The 21,849-nt window shown below is 27.8% G+C and overlaps 4 protein-coding genes across 7 annotated transcripts; 1 reads left to right on the top strand and 3 right to left on the bottom strand.

The window, feature by feature from the left end:
• Positions 1-157: 157 nt before the first annotated feature.
• On the bottom strand, positions 158-1,448 carry LOC105257648 (uncharacterized protein C1orf43 homolog). The gene is made up of 4 exons (XM_011268414.3): positions 1,244-1,448; positions 989-1,145; positions 713-932; positions 158-573 (listed from the first exon to the last, which is right to left on the bottom strand). Exons 1-4 carry the CDS (start codon positions 1,400-1,402, stop codon positions 381-383), a joined length of 729 nt encoding a protein of 242 aa, XP_011266716.1. The 5' UTR covers positions 1,403-1,448; the 3' UTR covers positions 158-380.
• LOC105257647 lies at positions 1,439-4,384 on the bottom strand. Of its 2 annotated transcripts, XM_025410035.1 has the most exons (6): positions 4,196-4,384; positions 3,653-3,866; positions 2,927-3,334; positions 2,667-2,851; positions 1,882-2,163; positions 1,439-1,604 (listed from the first exon to the last, which is right to left on the bottom strand). In XM_025410035.1, exons 1-6 carry the CDS (start codon positions 4,204-4,206, stop codon positions 1,556-1,558), a joined length of 1,149 nt encoding a protein of 382 aa, XP_025265820.1. In that variant the 5' UTR covers positions 4,207-4,384; the 3' UTR covers positions 1,439-1,555. The 2 variants fall into 2 exon arrangements, with proteins under 2 accessions (XP_025265820.1, XP_011266714.1); XM_011268412.3 differs by lacking the exon at positions 1,439-1,604 and having other exon boundaries at positions 1,857-2,163.
• LOC105257646 lies at positions 4,265-15,852 on the top strand. The gene is made up of 4 exons (XM_011268411.3): positions 4,265-4,473; positions 12,778-13,147; positions 14,728-15,068; positions 15,278-15,852. The coding sequence occupies exons 1-4, from the start codon at positions 4,423-4,425 to the stop codon at positions 15,416-15,418; spliced, it is 903 nt and encodes a 300-aa protein (XP_011266713.1). The 5' UTR covers positions 4,265-4,422; the 3' UTR covers positions 15,419-15,852.
• Positions 15,853-16,633: 781 nt separating this feature from the next.
• LOC105257645 (deoxynucleoside kinase) lies at positions 16,634-20,833 on the bottom strand. 3 transcript variants are annotated; one of them, XM_020029494.2, is made up of 4 exons: positions 20,699-20,833; positions 17,662-17,877; positions 17,147-17,396; positions 16,634-17,052 (listed from the first exon to the last, which is right to left on the bottom strand). In XM_020029494.2, the coding sequence occupies exons 1-4, from the start codon at positions 20,825-20,827 to the stop codon at positions 16,724-16,726; spliced, it is 924 nt and encodes a 307-aa protein (XP_019885053.1). In that variant the 5' UTR covers positions 20,828-20,833; the 3' UTR covers positions 16,634-16,723. The 3 variants fall into 3 exon arrangements, with proteins under 3 accessions (XP_019885053.1, XP_011266710.1, XP_011266711.1); XM_011268408.3 differs by having other exon boundaries at positions 16,635-17,052; positions 17,662-17,861; XM_011268409.3 differs by lacking the exon at positions 20,699-20,833 and adding an exon at positions 19,072-19,603 and having other exon boundaries at positions 16,636-17,052; positions 17,662-17,861.
• Positions 20,834-21,849: the final 1,016 nt, after the last annotated feature.

Below are 21,849 nucleotides of genomic sequence, written 5' to 3'. Positions count from 1 at the left end.
TTTTCTAATTTGACTACTTCTATACTGTTTTTATATACAGTACCTGTCAAAATATCAATTTTATAAATGTCTATAGAAAAAAATTTGAAATCTTTATTTTATATAACACTGACTGTATAAATTTATATACATAAAAATAGTAAACAAATCAGGAAAAAAGCGTTCGTTGTCTAAAATATATTATTTGACTAATACTCATCTTTAACAGAATGTGAAAATTTTAGATGTCTTACTTAAAATAAAAATGCATTTTAATAATTTCCCTAATTAAATTGGACGCGTTTCATTTGCACATGGTAGAGAGAGTTTTGTACAAATTATTTCAATATCTATCTATAATTTCCTCGTCACATATGTTGTATGTGACGACATTCATAATGCTACACGGACGTTTCGCTATTGTCTAATGTCATTACTGTTAAAGTATTAGGTCTCGAGCCAGTTAGAATCTGTTCTTCTGGTGGACGCATTCGCGGTTCTAAAATATTTCTCTTTGTTTCCACGTTCTTCTTGATTGGAGTACGACTAGGACTAGATTTTCTACTGCTTGGATATGATTTCAATAAACGCGCCCTAAATAATTTGAATATAAATACTTTGAATAATATTTAAAATTATATTTTCTTTTCACTATTGTTTAAGATATATTTAATTGTTCAGAAATTTTTGTTGTAAAGACAAACAATAAATAAACATTCTGAATTGTACTTACGCGTCCATTAATTTTAGAAATAAACGAGTGTACACTTGATACTCCTCATCACCGAATTCGGTGGGATCGTGTCTTGCATGTTCATACAAATCACAGAACTGGTGTATTAAACGTTGACCGCTTCCATTCAACGGAGTAGCAAGTGTAGTGAGCAAGTATGCTCTTAGATTCTCTGAGGGATGTCTCTTCAAACAATTGTCATATTTTGTAATCTCTGCCTCTGCAAAAACACATGATATGAAATAACATTAACACAATAATGCAATGATAACTTACCTAAGGTTTTAACATCGTCAACTGCTTTTAATCTATAATAATGTGGTGGAGCTTGACCCCCTGGTGTCAAAATATACCTAGGATCACTGATAAGTTGTGGTTCATATTGAATCTTAGGTATCACTTCAATCCTCCTCTCTATTTCCTTTTTTAAGGACTAAAACATTTATTAAATGTATATTGTAGAATAATAATACAGTGATATTTAATAGCAGGTTAACCTCGAAATAGTACATCAAATTTTATGGAACGCACTTTTTTCGCATCGTGTCCTATGGGGATGTGAGGTCCTCGACGAGATCTCAGAGCAAATCTCATGATTTGCCGTTTCGCGAAAATAAATAGCAATAATATTGTCAAGACGCCCGCTGCTATAAATATCACTATAGTTATACCAGATAATTCCTCTGTCATTTTTGTACGACAATTTAGGCGATCTGCCTCTATCAATAATAATTGTCGACAGGCACTTTATGAGAGAATTATGTATCGCATTGGAACAGAGCAATGTTAACTATAACTCGAATTTTCGAATGAAATCTCCAATCAGCTGATCAGCGCATGGAATCACCGATCTCGCGCGCATCTCGCCATAAGTGCAAACGAAACGTCAGAACTAATAGTCATTTATCGTATATGGTACATTAATACATATAGTATATTTATTTCCAAATTATAAATTTGGTTTGATAAAATATATTATTTTAATAATTAAAGCTTCTTCTGTCGATTCATTTATTCTTATTAATACCGAATATATAAATATAAAAACACATTTAAAAACTATAAAAGTTGGATTTTGAATAAGAAAAAAAAAACCTTTAGTTCTCTAAAGAAAATTTAGAGAAAACTTAATAGCAATCAATTTTTTAAAATGTTACTTAATACTCTACATATTCTTTAAGATATTTTCCATGGGTCTTTTGAATAACGTTTCATTGACGGCAACGACTTCGACCATTAGATTTTTCTGCTCTTGTGACAGAGCTGTATTCAGTTTTAAAAATGATAAAATAAGTTTTCCAAAAGTTTTATCTTTAGAATAATAAAGCGCCTTTCCCGAGAATAGTTTTGTAATTTTGTCGGTCATATTGTGGTCCAGTCTTACGGATAAGAAGTTTTGTAATATAGATATGTGCCATGACTTTAGCTCCTTGACATATGCAAGAAATTCTCTGTAAAAACAAGTAAAAATAATTCATTATTTTTTTTTAATATAAATTATTATTTCATAGAAATTATGTCATAGTTAAAAATTTTTTTTTATAAAATAATGTGTTTACATAAAATAATTAATTTTATAATTCTTTCAAAATAAATCATAAAAAAATCATAAAATTCGTAAAAATAAATTTAATTATTAATTTTAATAACATGTTTGGATATTTGAATAATAGGTGGACTTTTAGAGCATAATATAAAAACTTATGCATATAGGATAGAAATAATATTTTATTATAGTACAATAAAATTTAATATTATTTTTTTAATATTAATATTTTTCAATATTTTTTAAATTTAATATCAGTATTTTTTAAAAAAATATGACTAGAAAATATATATATTATATGAATTTGAGAAAACAAATAATAGAATGTATTAATCTCGACTTAAAAATTCTAAATAATTATATTATGCATCTATTATGTGTATAAAAACATATAATTGTGAAACATACTCTAAAAGAATTGCTTTCTTTTCCAGATCAAATGAGTTTATGATAGTGGTGATCAGCATTGTGTCTTTTAACTCAGCATTGAGAAGAGGAACAAATATAAATTGCTGAATCTCATCAGGAAAGTTTTTAACGCATTCCACAATTGCAGATGATAATAAACGAGATGGCTCCTCAAGTTCAATTATCTATGACCATAATATGAAAAATAATTAACTTATGAGGAAAGAACAGATAAATATATTCAATAGGCTATTTGATACCTTTGGCAGCAACAAATGTGTGCACAATACATTGAGATATTTGATTTTCTGTTCGATAGTCATATTATTCATTGATGCACACAAATTGTAAATACCCTTCAGACTTAATTTTCCTGCCATCTCATCCACCACTGGGATAAGATCTTCATTGGACAGATTTTCTAATTGAACAAAGTCTAATCTACCATTATTTCGTTCTAAACTCTCGCAAGCAGACTCTAAAATATCACATCTTTGTGGCAATGCGGCAGATGTATCAGATGTTTCTACAAATGTTCTTTCAGTTTGCGTAAAATAAAATTGAGTAGATGGTACAACTAATTGATCATGCATCATCTGTGATTCATTATGATTTGATTCATCATCATTATTGCTGGTCTCACTTTCTGAATATACTTCTTCTTCATTCTAAATTAAATAATTATTATATAGCATGTAAAATTATTAAAATGGATAATGGCATGTAAAATTATTAAAATGGATAATGGTAATGGATGTAAAATTATTAATTTAAAGTATTATTTCATTTATTATGTACAGTATACATTACTTTAATTTTATACAAAAAGTTGATTTAAAAATTAAATATTTTAATATTTAAAAAATTAAATATTAAAAATTGAATATTTTATTACATTTCCAAATCTCTCTTAAATTACAATATAATTCATAAGAAGCATACATGTGTCTAAGAAACATTCTGATCTTATCAAGTACAATTCTAACCTCTCCTGCTATAACTTTCCACAACGGATTAGCCTGGGCGATATCATCCTTCAACATTTCTCTGATGGATTCGAGTCTCGCTGCGGTCTCTTCTGATAACGTGTACTTTTGAAAAAAGACTTCTGAGTTCGCATCTTCTCGCATTAATTCTCTCACGTTGCATTGTTGTGCATATGCTTCGTTTGACATTATAATAACGTAGGCTTCTGTCCAGCTTTTTCAAGAAACATTTCAATCCTAATTACTAACAAATTTTTCGACAAAAATTCACATTCAGTTGCATATATATCGAACATTTATGTATCATATGTAACTTATTAGATTGTAAACGTACAGCAAATCATAAAGAGCTAAAGTGACGAGTAAAATTACTTATGAAATATTTACAATTTAGAATATAATACGGTTGATTATGATGTTCAAATATCTAAAATAAATTTTATCTCAGGTCGCTAAGACTCAAACTACCGCGCACTTGACGAGGCCTGGAGAGACCCAGATGAGTCGTATCGAGCTTTGAAAAAAAAAAAAAAAAAAAAATACCGGATGAGCATTCAGATTTGAACTGTGCATTTCCCTGGTCGGTCATGTGTCTTTCCCGCTCTTGTGGCTCGTCGCGCTTGGTCGCGTCGCGGCGAGTAAAACAGCATCAGTGTCAGTGAGTGACAGTCAGTGAGTCAGTGACAGTCAGTCGACTGCGATCGACGCTTGATGCGTGGATCGAGTTGTGTCGTGAAGTGTTATACGAGGTACAAACAACAGCGATATCCATGATCACGTCCGTCGATCTGCCTGAGCGTTCAACCTTCCTCGGCAACAAGGTGAGAGCGATCATCAGAGAGATCCCTGGAGATCTTGTGCGCGCATTTTCCTTATCAGTATAAAATAATATCGAACACACACATGCAATTGAATATTTGGAACATGATTTCCTAGAAAAGTCGAAATTTTTTTAGGATGTTTGTTAATTTTTTTTATCTTATTGTATTTATGTTATCTGCGTATCAAGTGCGTAAACTCGTGAATGGCATTGAAATTATAATGTACGATGTACGTGAACCGCCTGTGACGCAAATTGGCTACAACCGCAAGCACACACAACTCTCACGCGATTTTTACTCTTGTAACTTCAAATAAACCTGAAAGAATTTTTGATCTTGAAGAATTTTTCTTGTTTCTAATATACGGTAAATGCTTTCTACATGTAATTACACAAGCAATGATAAGTCAAATCTTGATATGGAAATTCCATTGGTATCACAGCTGATTTTCGCGTTGAAACGCAGTACAAAAACGATAACATGATATGGTGAACGATAACGTTCGACGCAAATCAATTATGATATATAGCTGATCTCATTCGTTTGGTCTCGATATTTTGGGAAATAATTTCTGCTGTACAAAAATAAATAATTCTATAGTAACTTCGATTTATCACACAACTATTAAATGAAAAAAAATAATCTAAATATATGATAATATTACATATAAGTTATTATTCGTATAGTTATTATTATCTTAGCATATCAATCTATCCTTGTTAAACACATTAATTAACTATATTAATGACAAATTAATTCGTTCTAAAGTTACGTCAATATAAACAAAAAATAACTGCATTACATATATATATATATATATATATATATATATATATATATATAATTTATCTATTGTTTCATTTCCGTGTGGAATGATACTAGCATCAAATTATGTTAATATTAAAACTAGACAAAGAAAGTGTTAAATAGTCTATTGGTCTTTATTAATTATTATGGTTATTATGACTTTTCATAATTTATTATTTCTTAATTTATAATATTAATTACAACGTAGGAAAAAATTGAAAAATGATGATTAATCATTTATTAAAGTAAGGTAATCGAATAATTGTCGGTATAATTAAAACTTCAGTTAATTAAAACTTCAGATCTTGTTTTATTTGTTTGTAATAAAGATTTCTGTTTTGAAATGCGCCTTTTTTCGCAAACAGCAGAGAAGATTTATGAAGAAAATTTAGAAGAAAAAAAATTATGCTGAGAAGATATTCTCACCATATTTTTCGCTAAATGTAACCACTTGATTTCTCGATGAAGCTAATCTTCATAAGGAACAAGATTTCAATTTTTGAAAATTGTAGATATACACTAAGCTTAGAGTTCTCCGATTAATTGATTTAATTATGAGAGATATTTATCTTCCATAATAAAGCTAATGAAATCGAATAAATTAATAACTAATGGGATAAAAATCTACAATATTCTGTATGATCTAATCGTCTAACAAATTTGAACAAATTTTTTATCAATAATTCGTATTAATGAGAGTTCTAGGAACTTTTAGAGAAGCTTCATAAATTATGCTTGGTTAAGTAATTATACACTGAATTTATGCTTGGTTGATATACACTGAATATACCATATGTCTTTTGTTTTCTAAGACAATAATCTGCAAGTTTCATAGAAAATGTAAAGTTTATACTTATACACATGCTGTGTTATAATATTAATATTACTAGTACATATAATAATGGGCTAATATATTGCATTAAAATTATTATTAATATTAAAATATTATTATAAACGCGATTGAATTTATATTTATATCTCGAAAATGTAACGTTTTTAAATTAAAGTTTCTTCGGTTCTGACATAATTCTGTGTTGCATAATAAAAATTTATGGTCGATAATATATTCTATCAATAAAATTCGACAGTATGATTATACATTATAACTCATAAATTATTAATTTGGTGTTAGTGATAATATATAGAATACTTATAATTTTTTTTAAAGATTCTTTTAAAAATCTATACCCGCGTCGAGACGATTCACATTTATGCAAGAATTGTCGTGTACGATTCGAAACGAATGTTCATCAATAAATTTTTTTTTATCCATTTTGTCAATTGTATTTAAAACTTCTGCGAATCATTAAAGCTTGCCACTAATAAATTTACACATTATGATTGGATTCGCTTGTCAATTTTTTTGATATTCTTGATGGACATCGATTAGCAATTCCAAAGAAAGAATTTTTGCTAATTATGATTGTAAATTTGCATTTATTGAGTCGCATTTGCAAGTAAACATCTTTTCAAAAATCAAAATCTTTTTCCAATTCTTAGTACCCGTATTCCAATTCATTTAGCGAAGATTGTGAAATAAGATACATTTATAAGCATCATTAATTCATCATTAAAAACATATATTTATAAACATGTTGTACAAATCTATTTTTTATTTTTGATAAAGTTATCTATATTATTATCGCTTTAGTGTAAAAATTGCAATAACTGTAAATTTGGTTTTTTCGAAACTTAATCTTTTCAAATATAGATAATAATATATAAGGCTAAAATTATGCTTATTATATTAAAAATTAAATTTATAATAATAGTAATTATAGAAGAGTAGATTTTCGAAGTAAGAATTTTGCAATACAAAGGGTCTTATCGTCTATATTTTTCTTTCTTTCTTTTTTTTGGATGGAGAAATAAATATTTATATATAAAAACAATAAATTAAGGCTGAGAGGATAGATATTTTTTCTAGTAATCAGATTTAAATCTATAATTGTTAGAAATTAATGTATATACCTATATAAATCATTGAAAATGTGATCTTATGATACTCGTCAAGAAAAGTAGCACATCTGTTGTGTGTCGTCACATCAGATAATAAATTAGTCGAATACCTGAAATAATTTGTAAATAGAATGTAGCTTCATGTTTTTCTAATTATGACAATCAATCATCTGATAATCTCTCTAGATTACACAAACATGATTATAATGTACATGATATACGATTACCTTATGCAAAAATCTGCTGTTAAAATTTTTTTTTATAAACATTCTACTGTAAACTATTGCCATTTGATTGGCAAACTTATCAGAAGTTTTATTCACCATTTTGCATCTGTCTGTCGTTTGCCATCAAATTCATTAGCATCTCCACGCGGAACAAAGAACTGGTTTTGCCTCTGGAAAACCCACATGGCAAGGCCGTCTTGTATATGTTATACGTATATGTATATATATCTTGTTACACGTTGATACACGTTGATTGTCACTGAACCGTGCAAACACATGTGCAGGTGCTCGCCGGTGACGCGATAGTTACAATCCGCATAAATTTACAAAGAAAACAGTCTATTTTCAGACTATCCGTTAAAAAATATACAATGAATCATAATGCGTCGTCAGTCAAAATAATGGAATATAATTATTAACAAATTGAATAAAATTTATTGTACTCTTGCTTTCGCATTATTTGCGTAGCATTTAATTGCTGAAGCAATGCTGCAAAAGTATATTGCTACAAAAACACTGATATGCCATTATAAATTATTTCTCTTCTTCATTCGCTTTTTTTCATATAACATTATTTTGTGAATCATAAATATGAAATGTTGTTTTTCTCTCTTCTTTTTCTCCAAAATAACTATAATTAAAACTTTGTAATTTCAAACTAATTGCAATCATACATATACATATATGTATATGTATTTTTTATTGGATTATTTTTAATTTAACAGTCTTATTTATATTGTAAAATTTACAAATTTAGATAAGCAAATAATGACAATATTTAGACTAACAGTCGCATATTATTATATTATCTTTTAATTATACGCTCATAGTCTGAAATTATTACATTTCTTTAAATAAGATTTTAAATAAACATTTTTTTATTAAACGTTCTATTATATATCTATCACAATTGCTTATTTATGCCATGTTAATAGATCGCAATGAATTGATCTATCGATGTCAACGGCACTGGGCAATCAGTTACATCCGCTCTTATCTTCATATAATAATCATCGCTATATATATCCTCAGTAAAGAGCGCATTAGCACGTATTTTATTAGTGTTATTTAAACAGTGTTATAAATTAATAGTGCAGGCGGCATTTTAATTAACTGTCACACAAACTCATTAAAAAATATTATATTAATTTCTCTAAAACACACTTCACAATTCATAATTTTTATGCTAATCATTCGATCATTTTTCCATTAAAGACAAATGATTAAGCGTTAGAAGAAGTGCTAAATATAGACGTCTACATGGTTCATAATGTTGTGTTTTTCCGTGATGAACAATCAATTTTGCACATTTTTCACGGGCACCTGATTATGGATTGAATGCATCTTTAACAGGGCTACAAAAACTTAATGGATGGCGTGTACATAAATCATTTACGTGAAATCTGTTGTGTAATGCTTACGTTTGACTTATTTGAAAATCGCGAGATACAATCAAATTCGCCGGAGATACGAGAAAATATAACTTTGGTTATCGAATGTTTAGATTTTAAACCGATAATCTTACATAAATATGTCCTTATAAATTTTGTCCCAAGCTAACAAGAAAAAAAGGAACTAAGAAAAGTACCTTAACGAAATTTTTGAGAAATTAAAAATTCTATATTCATGCGCAATACTGGATTTTTAATCGGTTAATTATTTTATTGGACGCGTGTTATCGTTTAGAAACATTCTTATCTTTTGATCCAGTAGTGCTGCATGTCGTGCAAATATTATACCACAAATGACACAACGCCAAATTAAGAACATAACGCGTGATAAAGGTGTGGCATTTTGCGTTGAAGATTAAATGTGAAATAAAATATATAAAATGTCTATGTGTTTCTATCACTGTATGTTCATTGCAAAATAAAGGATGAAAAAGTAGAAGATTATTAGATAATTGTGAAAATTTTGTCTTAATATGTTCATGTCTCATAGATATATTTTTAAAAAATTTATATATAATATTATATATTTAAATAAATGCATTGAAAAATATAATACTTAAAAAAGAGATATGAAGTAAAAATGTTTTTAAATATATAATCAGTATGGAATTTTCGAAAAAAATATATAAATAACATAATATTCGCAGAAAATTATAAATATTCTCTTCAGTTCACTTTTATATATAAATATTTTTATATAAAAAAAAAAATATATATATATATTTCTTTTTATGTAGAAATCTCTTTTATATAGAAATTTCTTTTTTCTCTTTTTCTTGATTTATATCGTTTTACATAAATCGACAGAAAAGTATTACCCGCATCGTTATTTCTACAGCTGCAGAAAATGCATCGTAAAGAGCAGTGATCGTTCTTTGACTGATTGTGAGTTGTTTAACTGTGCATTTAATGAGTCACACATTTACTCTATTTGAAATAGAAAGGTCATTATACTCGTAGATTACTTTTGCTTCTTTATTGCTTCTACAAAGTTTTAAATTCCTAATGCTCATCGGAATAACTTTTTCTGAATTAAAGATCAAATATTTTGTTGTTGTTGTTCAATAAAATATTGTATATCATTGTATCGCATTTTTCTGTTTATTGTCGAAAAAGTTAATTAAATCTTTATCCTATCTAAAGATACATGTAAATCAACAGTTGTGAGCAGATAACGGCAAGAAATATTGTATGTAACAGATATATATGTATGTAACAATATAAATGATAGCATTATAGTGGAATGTAATAAATATGTGATTAAAATTTTTCTATTTTATCTCTTACAAGATATTAAAAATCGTCATATGTTGAGTCAAAAGTTATCAACATCTCTTTTTCTTCTTTGTTTCTCACTGTATATTTATCTACTTATAAAAGATAATTGTGTGATAGTATAAAGTAAACTATATTATAATTTATTAGTAAATTAAGATTGAAAAATACAGTTTTTCTCCTTTTTTCTTGATTATAATACATAAAAAGTATAATTATAATGGAATTTATTGTGAACATATTTATTTATTAGTGTTATTTTATCAGAGCTAAAAGATATTTGAATCTATGAAATAATATGATAATATGTATGCAATAGTGTGCACTTTTACACTTATGGTTGAAAATATATTACCATCTTTAATAGATATACATGCGGATTCGCATTATCAGTGCAAATAACATAATTCCAGGAAATAATCAGTTTGTATGACGTATCGTAATAAGCAAAAAACAGATTTGATTTACGTTTTAATCGACGAAAATAAATACAGGATGCTTTGAGCATGTTGATTTTCAATATTCAATTATCAAAACTGAGGTGTATTCTCTATAAATTTGAGTACTATTTTTCTGTAGCAAAATTTCACTTGGTTCGATACTCTTTCGTAATATTTTTAACACAGATGAGTATAAAAAAATAATTAAATTTTTATATAAATTAATTAATGAATTTAATGTAATTATTCATATTGACAAGTTTAAAATGGTAAAAAGTCTTCTACTTTTAAAATCGATTGTGCAATTGAATAGCAAGCAATGAGATTACTATTTCTTTTTATTATTAGAAGAAAATATCAATCACAATAATTATTATAGCATCATATTATAGCTTTACATTTTTTGTATAAAAAAAAATTACGATCTCGAATTTTTTCGAAAGTTGAAAACAAAATCGAGAATGTTTATCAAATATAATGATTTGTTCCGAAATTAGTCAGGACACTGCGTATAATTGACGAGATAACATGTCCATACGAGCAGAAAGCAAAGTCATGTTAATAAACATGTTAGAGGCAAATGAGAGATGGAACCAAATATACAGAATGCTTCACATTTTTAGATGCAGTAGTCGCTTAGATTAGAAATTGTGAGGCAAAGCATGCAGAAAAAATTCCGCAGGTCAAAATGTAATCTCGGCTCTTTTATCACGATTAAAGCAAAAAATCTCGGAATTTCCTGCAAATTTTTCAATCGCGAAATGCGAGGAGAATTAGATGACTCGATGAACTTTGTTACGATGATTACGTATATAAAATGTGGTAATGCTTTGAATTTTATCGCTCTTTTTTATCGATAATATAAAACTGAACAAGATGCAAAACATAGAAATTTTCAATATTCAAATCACGAGATAGATTTTTTAGCGGAGTGTGAGAAGAACGAGAAACATGCTGGAGTTTCCATTACAAGAATTAAAATATTTTTTTGTTTCGTAATATATTTCGATAATATATATAAATATTTATATATATAAATATATATAAATATATATAAATATTTTATATTGAAAAATATTGTGAACAGATACTAATGACAGTTAAATTAATTAAATTTGATAAAATGTAAAAATTCTGCGATATTTGCAGATTCAAATATATATGTTTTCTTTATATAACTTTTATAATTTTCTAGATTTGCATCTCAGATACATGAAATCATTTTTGTAGAGAATATATATAATATACGTATTTACGTATGTAATAATACTCTTCAGTTTTCATATTGCTAATTTGCTCGCAAAATGACGTATCTTCAAAGAATTCTCTGCAAGCGAATGATTATAAAGCATTTGATAATAACGCCGGAAATATGAAGTATAAATAGATCGTTTCAGACTGCATATAATTATGACAATGATACATGACAATGTACACATTATAGAGAACTTATTTTTGAAAGATATTATTTCAATTTTCGTTATTATAATTTCTTGATAAAGAGATACAGTGAAATATTATTGAATTAAAGATTTAGAATAAATTAAAGATTTAGAATAAATTAAAGATTTAGAATAAAATTAAATTAAGAAAAAATGTGGAAAAAATAAATTAATTTTGTCTTCCAAAAATATATGCATTCTCTATATTTTTGTGAAGTATATTTCACAGAAATACATATTTCTATACGCTTTCATAGACATTTCTGTTTTATCATCATATCTTTTATTATGCTAATGCGGGAACGCGAATTGAATAAACGCACGTCTCTAAGAAAATTACTAAATTGCTTATTAGCTATATCTAACGAGGAAAAACAATGAAAGGAGTGTCTGGTTTGACGTTAGTCGCAAACTTGAATAACATCGCGTGTAGCACGTGCGTATTAATATAAGCCAATCTATACTGTGTGTCTCGTAATCGCGCACTTTTTTTCTGATTACAGACATATGTTGAAATAAAAAAATGTATATGTGTAAATGTAATGGATCTTCTTTTTACTCAATAATCAAAAAATAGACTATCCAAATATTTAAAATAAAAAAATAGATGAAATTTCATTAAAGAATTAGACACATTGTAAAATCACGAATTCTCAGCAATATATTTTCAAACATTCTAATGTTGAGACGTCATCTTTATCAGGCATATCGAGCGCTTAAGAAAATGCGGATCTTGTCTCAATTACCGCGCCGATTTCACGATATGTTGACGACGGATGCGAAACCAGATCCACCGAGGACCGGAATCGAAGGCTACACGCATAATCTTCCACCGACATCGGACGAGGATTCGAGAAAAACGCAGTCTAAGTCGGCACCTACCACGCCGGAAAAGGAACACAATGACGACGTTACGATGCAACAACAGAAATCGGTACCGAACGACGCGAGACCCACGACACCCACTGATTTTTGCACGAAATCGGAAGACCTCGGCGATACAAAGTCCACGAGCGAGTCGAAAGAGTATAAACGACCAAGGACGAAGACGAAATCAAAACACAATAAATATTGTAAGTTATAAGAGGAATATTATTCTAGAAAGATAGAAGAATGCGCTAAATATGTTAATTATGTGATAAGACTTGAATGACAAATTATCAGATAACAAGTTAGAATAACTACATAAAAAGCTAAAAGCATGTTGGTCTCAAAAGATTATTTTTCATCGAATATCTCAAATCACTATAACTTAAATATCAATGCAATTGTTTATAGTTCATATAATTTATTATTTATTTGCATAATTTAATTTTAAATTTTTACTTATATGAAAAGAGGCTTAATAAAATGAAAGCAAAAAGCTAAGTAAACGATTGCAAAATTATTTTTCGTGAGGGACACTGAAAACTTTAAATTAAAAGAGGTATAATTCTTAAAATATGTCATTCCCACCACAATTAAAAAACAATATTTGTATTTTTATCATATTTTTATTTCAAACATTTTATTTGTGCTATTGCGCGCTATTTCAAAGCTACAGGTGATCTGATAACGAGAGAGATTATATCTTAGAAGATAAATGTTTATTTTTTTTATAATGGACAGGTGATATGAATATAAAGAATACGATTAGAAAAATTATAAGACAGGGCAATAAGGAAAAATTTGTATAAATATACATACATAATATTTGCATATCTTAAAAAACCTTTGGAGGACTTTTTCAGTATTTTATGATTAGATCAAGACTTAACTTTGTAAATGGAAATAAGTTTTATTACACAAATGGAAAAATGATGCAATTAAAGAAATTACACAATGATAATCGCTAGTCATTTTGGGAGAGAAAAATTGAATATATATTTATTTAATGAATTCGAAAGAAAAAAAAAATTATAGGAGAAAACAAAATTACTGCGCAAAAAACTGCAATTTTGTTAAAATTTATGAGATAAAAATATCTGACTTCATTTCTGTTACAAAGATATTTACGACTAAGATACATATTTGCGTTATCATGATATATAATCTATTAATTTCATTTCTGTAAACTTAACGGGGAATACCAAGTCACAAGTTTGCAAAAGTATTAAAAAAATGAAAAAGATAAAATAATTTTTTTTTTGATTGCCATGTTTTGGCGCTTTGAGGAAAACCGCAAATAAATTATTCCATTCGTCTTATTTTTAAATTTGTATCTATTAAACAACGATGTATAAGATTCGATCCAAATTGTACAGTTTTTATACTGTTGTTTTAAATTTTTATGATAGAATAATTAATACAATATATGAGTCTATATTAATAAATATTGTTCCCTCAATATCGAAAACTGATGTATATCAAAAAGTTAAAGTTCATTATGCATAGGCGCCTTAATGATATATTATTCATAGAGAATGCGAATCTTTTTACAATTACATAATCCTTACATATAACTATGAAAGATTTTATACTATCAAAAACGATGAATATAGCACATATTTAATGAATTTTATGAATACAAAAACATTTATATAAAGAGATTTTATAAAAGCATCTTTTATTGTTAGTATTTTCTTAATCTCAATATTTACTTATAAGTTTATCCAATTATACATATAGATGATATGATTATTTTTTCAATAATATTATCTGAAATAATTTTTAGCGCAAGGCACGAACGTCATAAATTATAACATCGTCAATTCGAACGGAGTGAAGATTGGCTCGCGGACAAGCTATATATGCAATGTAAATCAGTATTCGGCGAGTAACAATGCATCCACGGCACAACCAGAAGCAACTTCCTGGTCGAAGCCCAAGTACCGATCGATGCCGGAGAATGTGGAAGAGTTGAGTACGTGTAAAGAGGAGCTCGCATTTGACGATATGTTTGTTATTAAAACGCATGTCGGACACGGATGGAGGGACATCGCGAGGAGGCTCTCGTATTCGGACGGGCAGATCGAGCAATTCGAGGAAAATTACAGGCACAAGGGTATCGATGAGGTGAATATATAATATTTAACACCGTTCTCTAAAAATCAAATAATTTATTATGGATTTTCGCGATTTTCGTAATCTCAGAAAAGAGGATGAATCGATTATTATTAAGAAAAATTAAGTATTACTCAAAAGAGAGTCAAATTCAATATTCCAAAATAAATCTTTGAAATTAATAACAATCATTTTTGTTAATTTTTATCATACATTTCTAGGTAATCTATCAGTTGCTGCTCGATTGGAAGCAAGCTAACACACAGGACGCCCAACTTGGCGTGTTAGTCAGTATATTATGGTCTTGTCAGGAGTACGATTGTGTCGAGAGATTAGCCGCAGCTCGTAAAAATTCATTTTAGTAAAGCACGCGGCACAGATAATCTAATATTTGTAAATACATGAATAATTGTGATCTTTTTTTACTCGAAATAGCATTCCATTATTTTTATACATATCGTATTTTAGCACGTAGTTTATAGACAATGTATGATTTTGATCGCGAAGAACATTCATATTCATCTAATGCGAATTTGGCAACGGAAATACTGCTGACTCAGCTAATTCATATTTAGCCTTCGCTCGATTCGATTGCACGGAATTACAATGAACCTGTAGTTCAAGCAGGAACATGATCTGGTTAATAATGTCTGGACATTACGATGAATTTAATGTCGATTTCCGCGATGCACATATTTACATGTAATATTGTAATGTACGCACAACATTTCTACACTTCATCCACTCTGTATAAAATCTTATAATAAAAAAACATTCAATTCTCTCTTATAAAGTTTATTTATTTCTTTTGTAGTCAAACAAGTCCACACATTCGAAAATCAAGATATTTAAAACTATACATTCAAATCTAGTATTAAAATTAAAGCATCACATATGTATATGCATATACTTATATATATGTAAATAATAAATAAATTTATTCTTTTCTCTTTTAGATTATTATACTTTTTATATTTTTTAAAATTTTATATCTTATAGATAAATTAACACATATATATTCACAATACATTTTTATAAATTTTTCCTCGAAATGTTTTAACAAAATAGCCATTAAAAAAATTAAAAAATTTTATCATATATTTAGTATTAATAATAATTTTTCTAATCATTTTTACATTCGCGCTTTTTTACACGTAATATTCTCAAGTTTTTTGTACAGATGTTTATCGTTCTATCCTACGCGTATAATCTCTGAGATATCTATATTTCCTAATTAAAACATATGCAAAACTGATTCATATTATTTTGTACTTATTGTCTTACTATCTATTAATAAAACTGATATCTAATGTTACACATACACACAATTGTAAATGCACATTAAATTGTTATTTACTCTTAAAACTCTAATAAAAGCGTCAATAATAATACAGTAAAATGTCTGTTCTATTAAAAGTATGAATGTTTTTAAACCACTATAAATTAATTTTGTAATTTAAACACTGGTAGTGGTTGTATGAAATATTTTTGAAATATATCAATCAAATACAATATTTACTATTATACAAAAATATGAAAAGAAATATATATGCAACAACAAAATTATATTATGTCTAAAATTTTGTATTGCAAAAATTAATATAAATGCATGGCATTCATTTTAATCACATAAATTAAAGTCATCTCTTTTGCTTTTTCTACTCATTTTAATCTGAAATTCCCGTTTTAATTTCCGGTAGCGCGCAATTTGTTTGTGGTACTGTAATTATTGTATTATTTGCATTGTTATCTTCTATTACTTTGCTAAAAATTTCATTTTTACACTTATCAAATTCCTCTATCATTTCATGCAGATCTCGATCACCATTTATGATTATGATCGGCGCTGGTACTGGTTTCAGAATTTGATGATAAAGCCAGTCGTCATGAATCTGATGAATTTGCTTCAGATATTCCAATGAAATTGCATTCTCCTCCTTTCGACCTCGTTGTTTCATTCTGTCATACACAATTTCAGGTGTTGTCCTCAAGTATACTATTCAGACAATAGAGAAAAAAGGAAATTAATGATATGTACCTTCTTTGATTATAATAACAATTTTTCATAAAATATATAAAATTATATATACCTATTAAATTTGTTTCTATATTGGCATTTTTTAAACACCAGTCGTACCAGTCTTCTAAGATAGTAACTTCAGCATTATGCAATATATTTTTACGCTTCAAATTTTCAATGAAACACATTGCACTATAAACAGATCTTTCCATAATTTTATATGGCGATGGTATTTTGCAAGTATGTAATTGTAGCATGGTCAATTGTACATAAGATTGAAATAAGAAAGCATAACGAGATGGATCATTGTACATTAATTCCTAGAATGTATCATTATAATGTTGGTTATTTCTATCATTATTAAATATATAAAAACTTGCCATTAAACACATATTATACATAATTTAATAAAGTAAAATCTATCAACATCATATATTGTACTTAATGTTTAATATCTTCAACAATTTTCTATAAGAATTTTTTCTAATATTCACATAATGAAATCTTCATAAATCAATTACACTATCAGAAAATATTAAATAATTATACTATCAACTTAATATATATGAAAATATTTTATCGCACCAGTAAATTTGTTCCAGACACATCACGCCAAAGCTCAACTGGTTCTTCCAGTACAGTAACATTGTCAAATTTTTTGAAGTGACTTAAAAATGTTGTTTTACCACTTCCTATATTGCCCTCAACACATACAGTGAATGGCCGCTTATACAGTTTGCTAACAGAGCCAGACATTTTTATAAAAGCTTCAAGAGTTGATTTACCTGAACAGACAATGCACTTGATTTCACTGTCTAGTACTGAAGACGTAAAAAATATACTTTTAATTTAGATTAGAAAATGTATCACAAGAAGACTTTATATAAGATAACTCTACTTAGAATTAGCTTATCAAGAGGGTAGATAAGTTTCAAATGTTTATATTTTGTAACTAAAACTATGATGTAAAATATATATCATATCATATATATTTTAAATGATTAATTAGATTCTGGACATATTTGTTGACAATGCTGTCATTTAAAATTATTTATAGCCTTGTATTCATTATATTATTAATGTTATTAACTTAAATATATATATATATATATATATATATATATATATGTATATATAAAAATTTATAATATATAATAAATTTATAATATATATATGTATATATAAAAATTTTTTAAGTAGATTTTTATAAATGAAGGTAGAATTGCTTAATTGAGATATATATATATATATATATATATATATATATATATATATATCAATTAAGCAATTCTATCTTCATTTATAAAAATCTACTTAAAAAATTTGTTTCCAGAATTTATATCATTTATAAACAAAATATATATATTTATGCATATATATATAATATATAAATAATATTTTATTAGAGTAATATACATATATGAATCTCATTATTCTTATATAAAATGCATATACTGTAGTTTCCATTTTTTAACTTATATTGATATATAATAGCAATTTATCAATTTTTAAAAATGTATGATTTTATATATACAAAAATATTTGAGTCATATGTTTCGTATGAGTATAGTAAATGTATTAAAAAATAATATGTACACTTGAATGAACTTATCATTAAGATTAATAAATTTGTGCACAATATAAATAAAGTAATTATTCAACAACAACAGAATTAACTTCGTTACAATTTAATTAAAAAAAATAATCGACTAATTTTGAGATGTAATAAAATGTACAAAATATACGATTACAGAAAAAAATAATAAAATATTTTATAATAAAAGAGCACATATATGGTATAGTAATTTTCACTAATAAATTTAATTTTACATTCACATTTTCACTCGATTTACGCGATATTTCGTTATATTATGCAAAGTATATTTTGCTTATAGGAAAAATTTGACCGTTGCATGATTAATTCAGTTAAACGAAAATTTGAATTAAAAAAGAAATTATATATATGTATATATATTGCTGATTCAAAATACGAACCAATCAAACTATCGATGAAAAATAGCTGATTTTCTATTCTTTCTCTTGAAAGGAGTAACACATTTACCAGACAATAAGAGCACAATAAATTACATTACACGTTTCATATCAGTGAAGCCCACATTCATGATCCGTTACAGATGTCGCTTGCGTCTATTTTGGCGGGAAAGTTGCGCAGCAATGTCCATTTATAGAGCGTTTCACTTGTCGTTTGCAACGTTACGAGTATTACTTGTCTTTATTTAACTTTCGGTGAACAACAAGAATGAAATGATTCCACGAGCATTGCAAGCATCAAGTGGAACGTGTATAGTGTTTTATAAAGCTAAGGCCCGGTTCCACAACTCGAGTTAATCCGAGTTTAATACGTTAAACTGGGTCCTGATTGGTCCATTCACTACTTAAACTCGGATTAACTGAATTGTGGAACTGGGCCTAACTCAACGGTCAAGCGCGATTTTGAATGACAGTGCCCTCTACTTCAGAGCTGTACCAATATTTTCAGGGCCTTAAAGCTAATATTCTTCCAAAAGAATTTATAATAAAATATTAAGTAATTTTCTAAAAAGAAATATACTTAAAAATAAATTCTTTTAATATTATTTTATCAATTACATAAATTATAACGTTTAATTAATTTATTTTATATTGAAAAATAATCATTTTAATAATGTAAAATGTAATAGTAGTAGAATTATACAAATTTATTTTTAAAGATAAAAAATATAAGTTTCTCAATTAATTAATATTTTTATTAAAATATTTGATCACCCTAAATGATAACGGACAAAGGTTATTGCAAAATTTTCCCATCAAAATAAATGCAAATGATATTTCCAACAGATTATCTGTTCGTATTAGCCATATTTCCTTTCTCTGAAACATGATTTTATATATAAAGGAATACACATGCAATATATTAACATCTTTTTGTATATAAATAGGAAAAGATAGTTCCCTCTTTTCCAGATTTTTAGATTTTATTTGTAAAAGAATATTTGGACCATATTATTAATCAGCATTTGATTATAACAAGCGCAGTAAGAGCGGCTAGTAAATGATTAAAGAATCTTTTGATCAAGTTTTAATTACATCATTTGCTAATCAGATATGTAATTAAGGAAGAAAAAGAGAAAATTTAGAATCAATTAACTGAAACCATTAGCTCTCTCAATAAATCTTATCAATATTAAAGAAAATATAGAAATATTGTAATTGTAATTTTATGAACTTGTAATTGTCTAGACAAAACTTTACATATATTTGTGCATTGACAAATTATTAATCATTAGTAGATTATCAAATGCTCCGAAAGAGTACTCAGCTAATTACGTCACTGACTGATATCGGCGTCTGCATTTTTTCGGAAGCTACATTTATTGATACGTGTAATTACAGTTAATTAATAAGCAATGACGCAAAGATACAAGCGCAGTAATGATTTTATGCAATTTATATATTTTCACCATGTTCGTTAATGATGTATCAGTTCCTATTGTTGTTATGTTAATAATTACAACATAAACATGCCGCCATGTGTTATTTACACGCACACAGTATTTAGCATTGACATTGACACGTTATCAACGACACGTTATCAACATTATCAGATAATAATTGTACTCACTGACGGAAGCCATCGTTGTAGCTTAAACAACTGCGACATACTCGAAATTCGTACAGAAAATACATTAATGCCGCTATGCGGCTTCCATTTTTTGCGCATTTTGTTGCACCATGGACGTAAAAAATACATGAACGCAACATAAAGTACCCTTTTTACGCAATGAGTGAAGCTTGAGGGGTAAAGCCTGGAATACATAAGGGCGGGTCTACAATAGGTAATTTAAACCTTAAGCCTTAAGAGATTGACCAATCACAGTCAAGTATGAAGAGAATACTCGCCTGTGATTGGTCAATTGAGTTACAGCTTTAGGCCCAGTTTCACAATCCAGTTAATCCGAGTTTAAAGTTGCGAATGGATCAATCAAGACCCAGTTTAACGTATTAAACTCGGATTAACTCGAGTTGTGGAACCGGGCCTTAATCCATTAATCCTACTGCCTTGTAGACGACGCTTTAAAGGCCATTCTACAATGGCCATAGCCTAAGATTGTAAGGCGTAAGATTCAAAAAATTGACCAATCACAGTCGAGTATTCTCTTAATACTCAATTTCTTGAGATTACGCCTTACAACCTTATGCTACGACCATTGTAGAATGATCTTGAGAGGTATCATGGCCCGCTTTTACGTGATTCCTTGCGATCCCTGAAAACGATACTTCTTCTGTGGACATTAAAAACGTGGACATGAACTACAAAGCCAATGACACCTAATTCTTCTCTCTGATATAAATAATTCATAAAATATTTTTTAAATTAAATCCTAATTTTTTATATCATATAATTAATTGTCCTTATTTTTTCATATTTTTTACTATGATATGTAAGATTTTTCATTATCGATAATGAACTCCTACAAACTCCTGTAAGTCAATACTAAAGTCACTAGATTAACAAAGTACCGTAATTTTGATCTCAATAAGATAACCTGGAGCAAAATGGCGTCCGATAGTGCAGATAGTGCACACTTTGTGTAGCTATCTATACTAAGTGCAATTTGGCCGGTATTCATAGTCCGATCTTATATTTAAGATCATCTTAAGTCTGCTTGGAGGTTGACTTAAGACCTCATTCAACCAATCAAATAGCTGCGTAGCATTTCAAGCTCGAACTTAAGACGATCTCTTGTTAATCTAGTGACTTTACCCGCGAGA

The sequence above is a fragment of the Camponotus floridanus genome, unplaced genomic scaffold, assembly GCF_003227725.1.
Source record: "Camponotus floridanus strain SB8 unplaced genomic scaffold, Cflo_v7.5 scaffold3, whole genome shotgun sequence".
NCBI classification, from domain to species: Eukaryota; Metazoa; Arthropoda; class Insecta; order Hymenoptera; family Formicidae; genus Camponotus; species Camponotus floridanus.
Note: the sequence above shows the minus strand (reverse complement) of the source record. Positions and strands in the feature narration are given on the sequence as shown.

Coding starts and splice junctions, on each gene's coding strand:
- LOC105257648 (XM_011268414.3), bottom strand. CDS start 1,402: ATGACAGAGGAATTATCTGGTATAACTATAGTGATATTTATAGCAGCG. Junction 1,146..1,243: donor TAGGACACGATGCGAAAAAA/GTGCGTTCCATA, acceptor TAAATGTTTTAG/TCCTTAAAAAAGGAAATAGA. Junction 933..988: donor TGACGATGTTAAAACCTTAG/GTAAGTTATCAT, acceptor GTGTTTTTGCAG/AGGCAGAGATTACAAAATAT.
- LOC105257647 (XM_025410035.1), bottom strand. Junction 2,852..2,926: donor CACATTTGTTGCTGCCAAAG/GTATCAAATAGC, acceptor TTATGGTCATAG/ATAATTGAACTTGAGGAGCC. Junction 2,164..2,666: donor AAGAAAGCAATTCTTTTAGA/GTATGTTTCACA, acceptor TTGTTTTTACAG/AGAATTTCTTGCATATGTCA.
- LOC105257646 (XM_011268411.3), top strand. CDS start 4,423: ATGATCACGTCCGTCGATCTGCCTGAGCGTTCAACCTTCCTCGGCAAC. Junction 4,474..12,777: donor CAACCTTCCTCGGCAACAAG/GTGAGAGCGATC, acceptor CATCTTTATCAG/GCATATCGAGCGCTTAAGAA. Junction 15,069..15,277: donor GGCACAAGGGTATCGATGAG/GTGAATATATAA, acceptor ATACATTTCTAG/GTAATCTATCAGTTGCTGCT.
- LOC105257645 (XM_020029494.2), bottom strand. CDS start 20,827: ATGTATTTTTTACGTCCATGGTGCAACAAAATGCGCAAAAAATGGAAG. Junction 17,878..20,698: donor TACAACGATGGCTTCCGTCA/GTGAGTACAATT, acceptor AGTGAAATCAAG/TGCATTGTCTGTTCAGGTAA. Junction 17,397..17,661: donor TGTCTGGAACAAATTTACTG/GTGCGATAAAAT, acceptor GATACATTCTAG/GAATTAATGTACAATGATCC.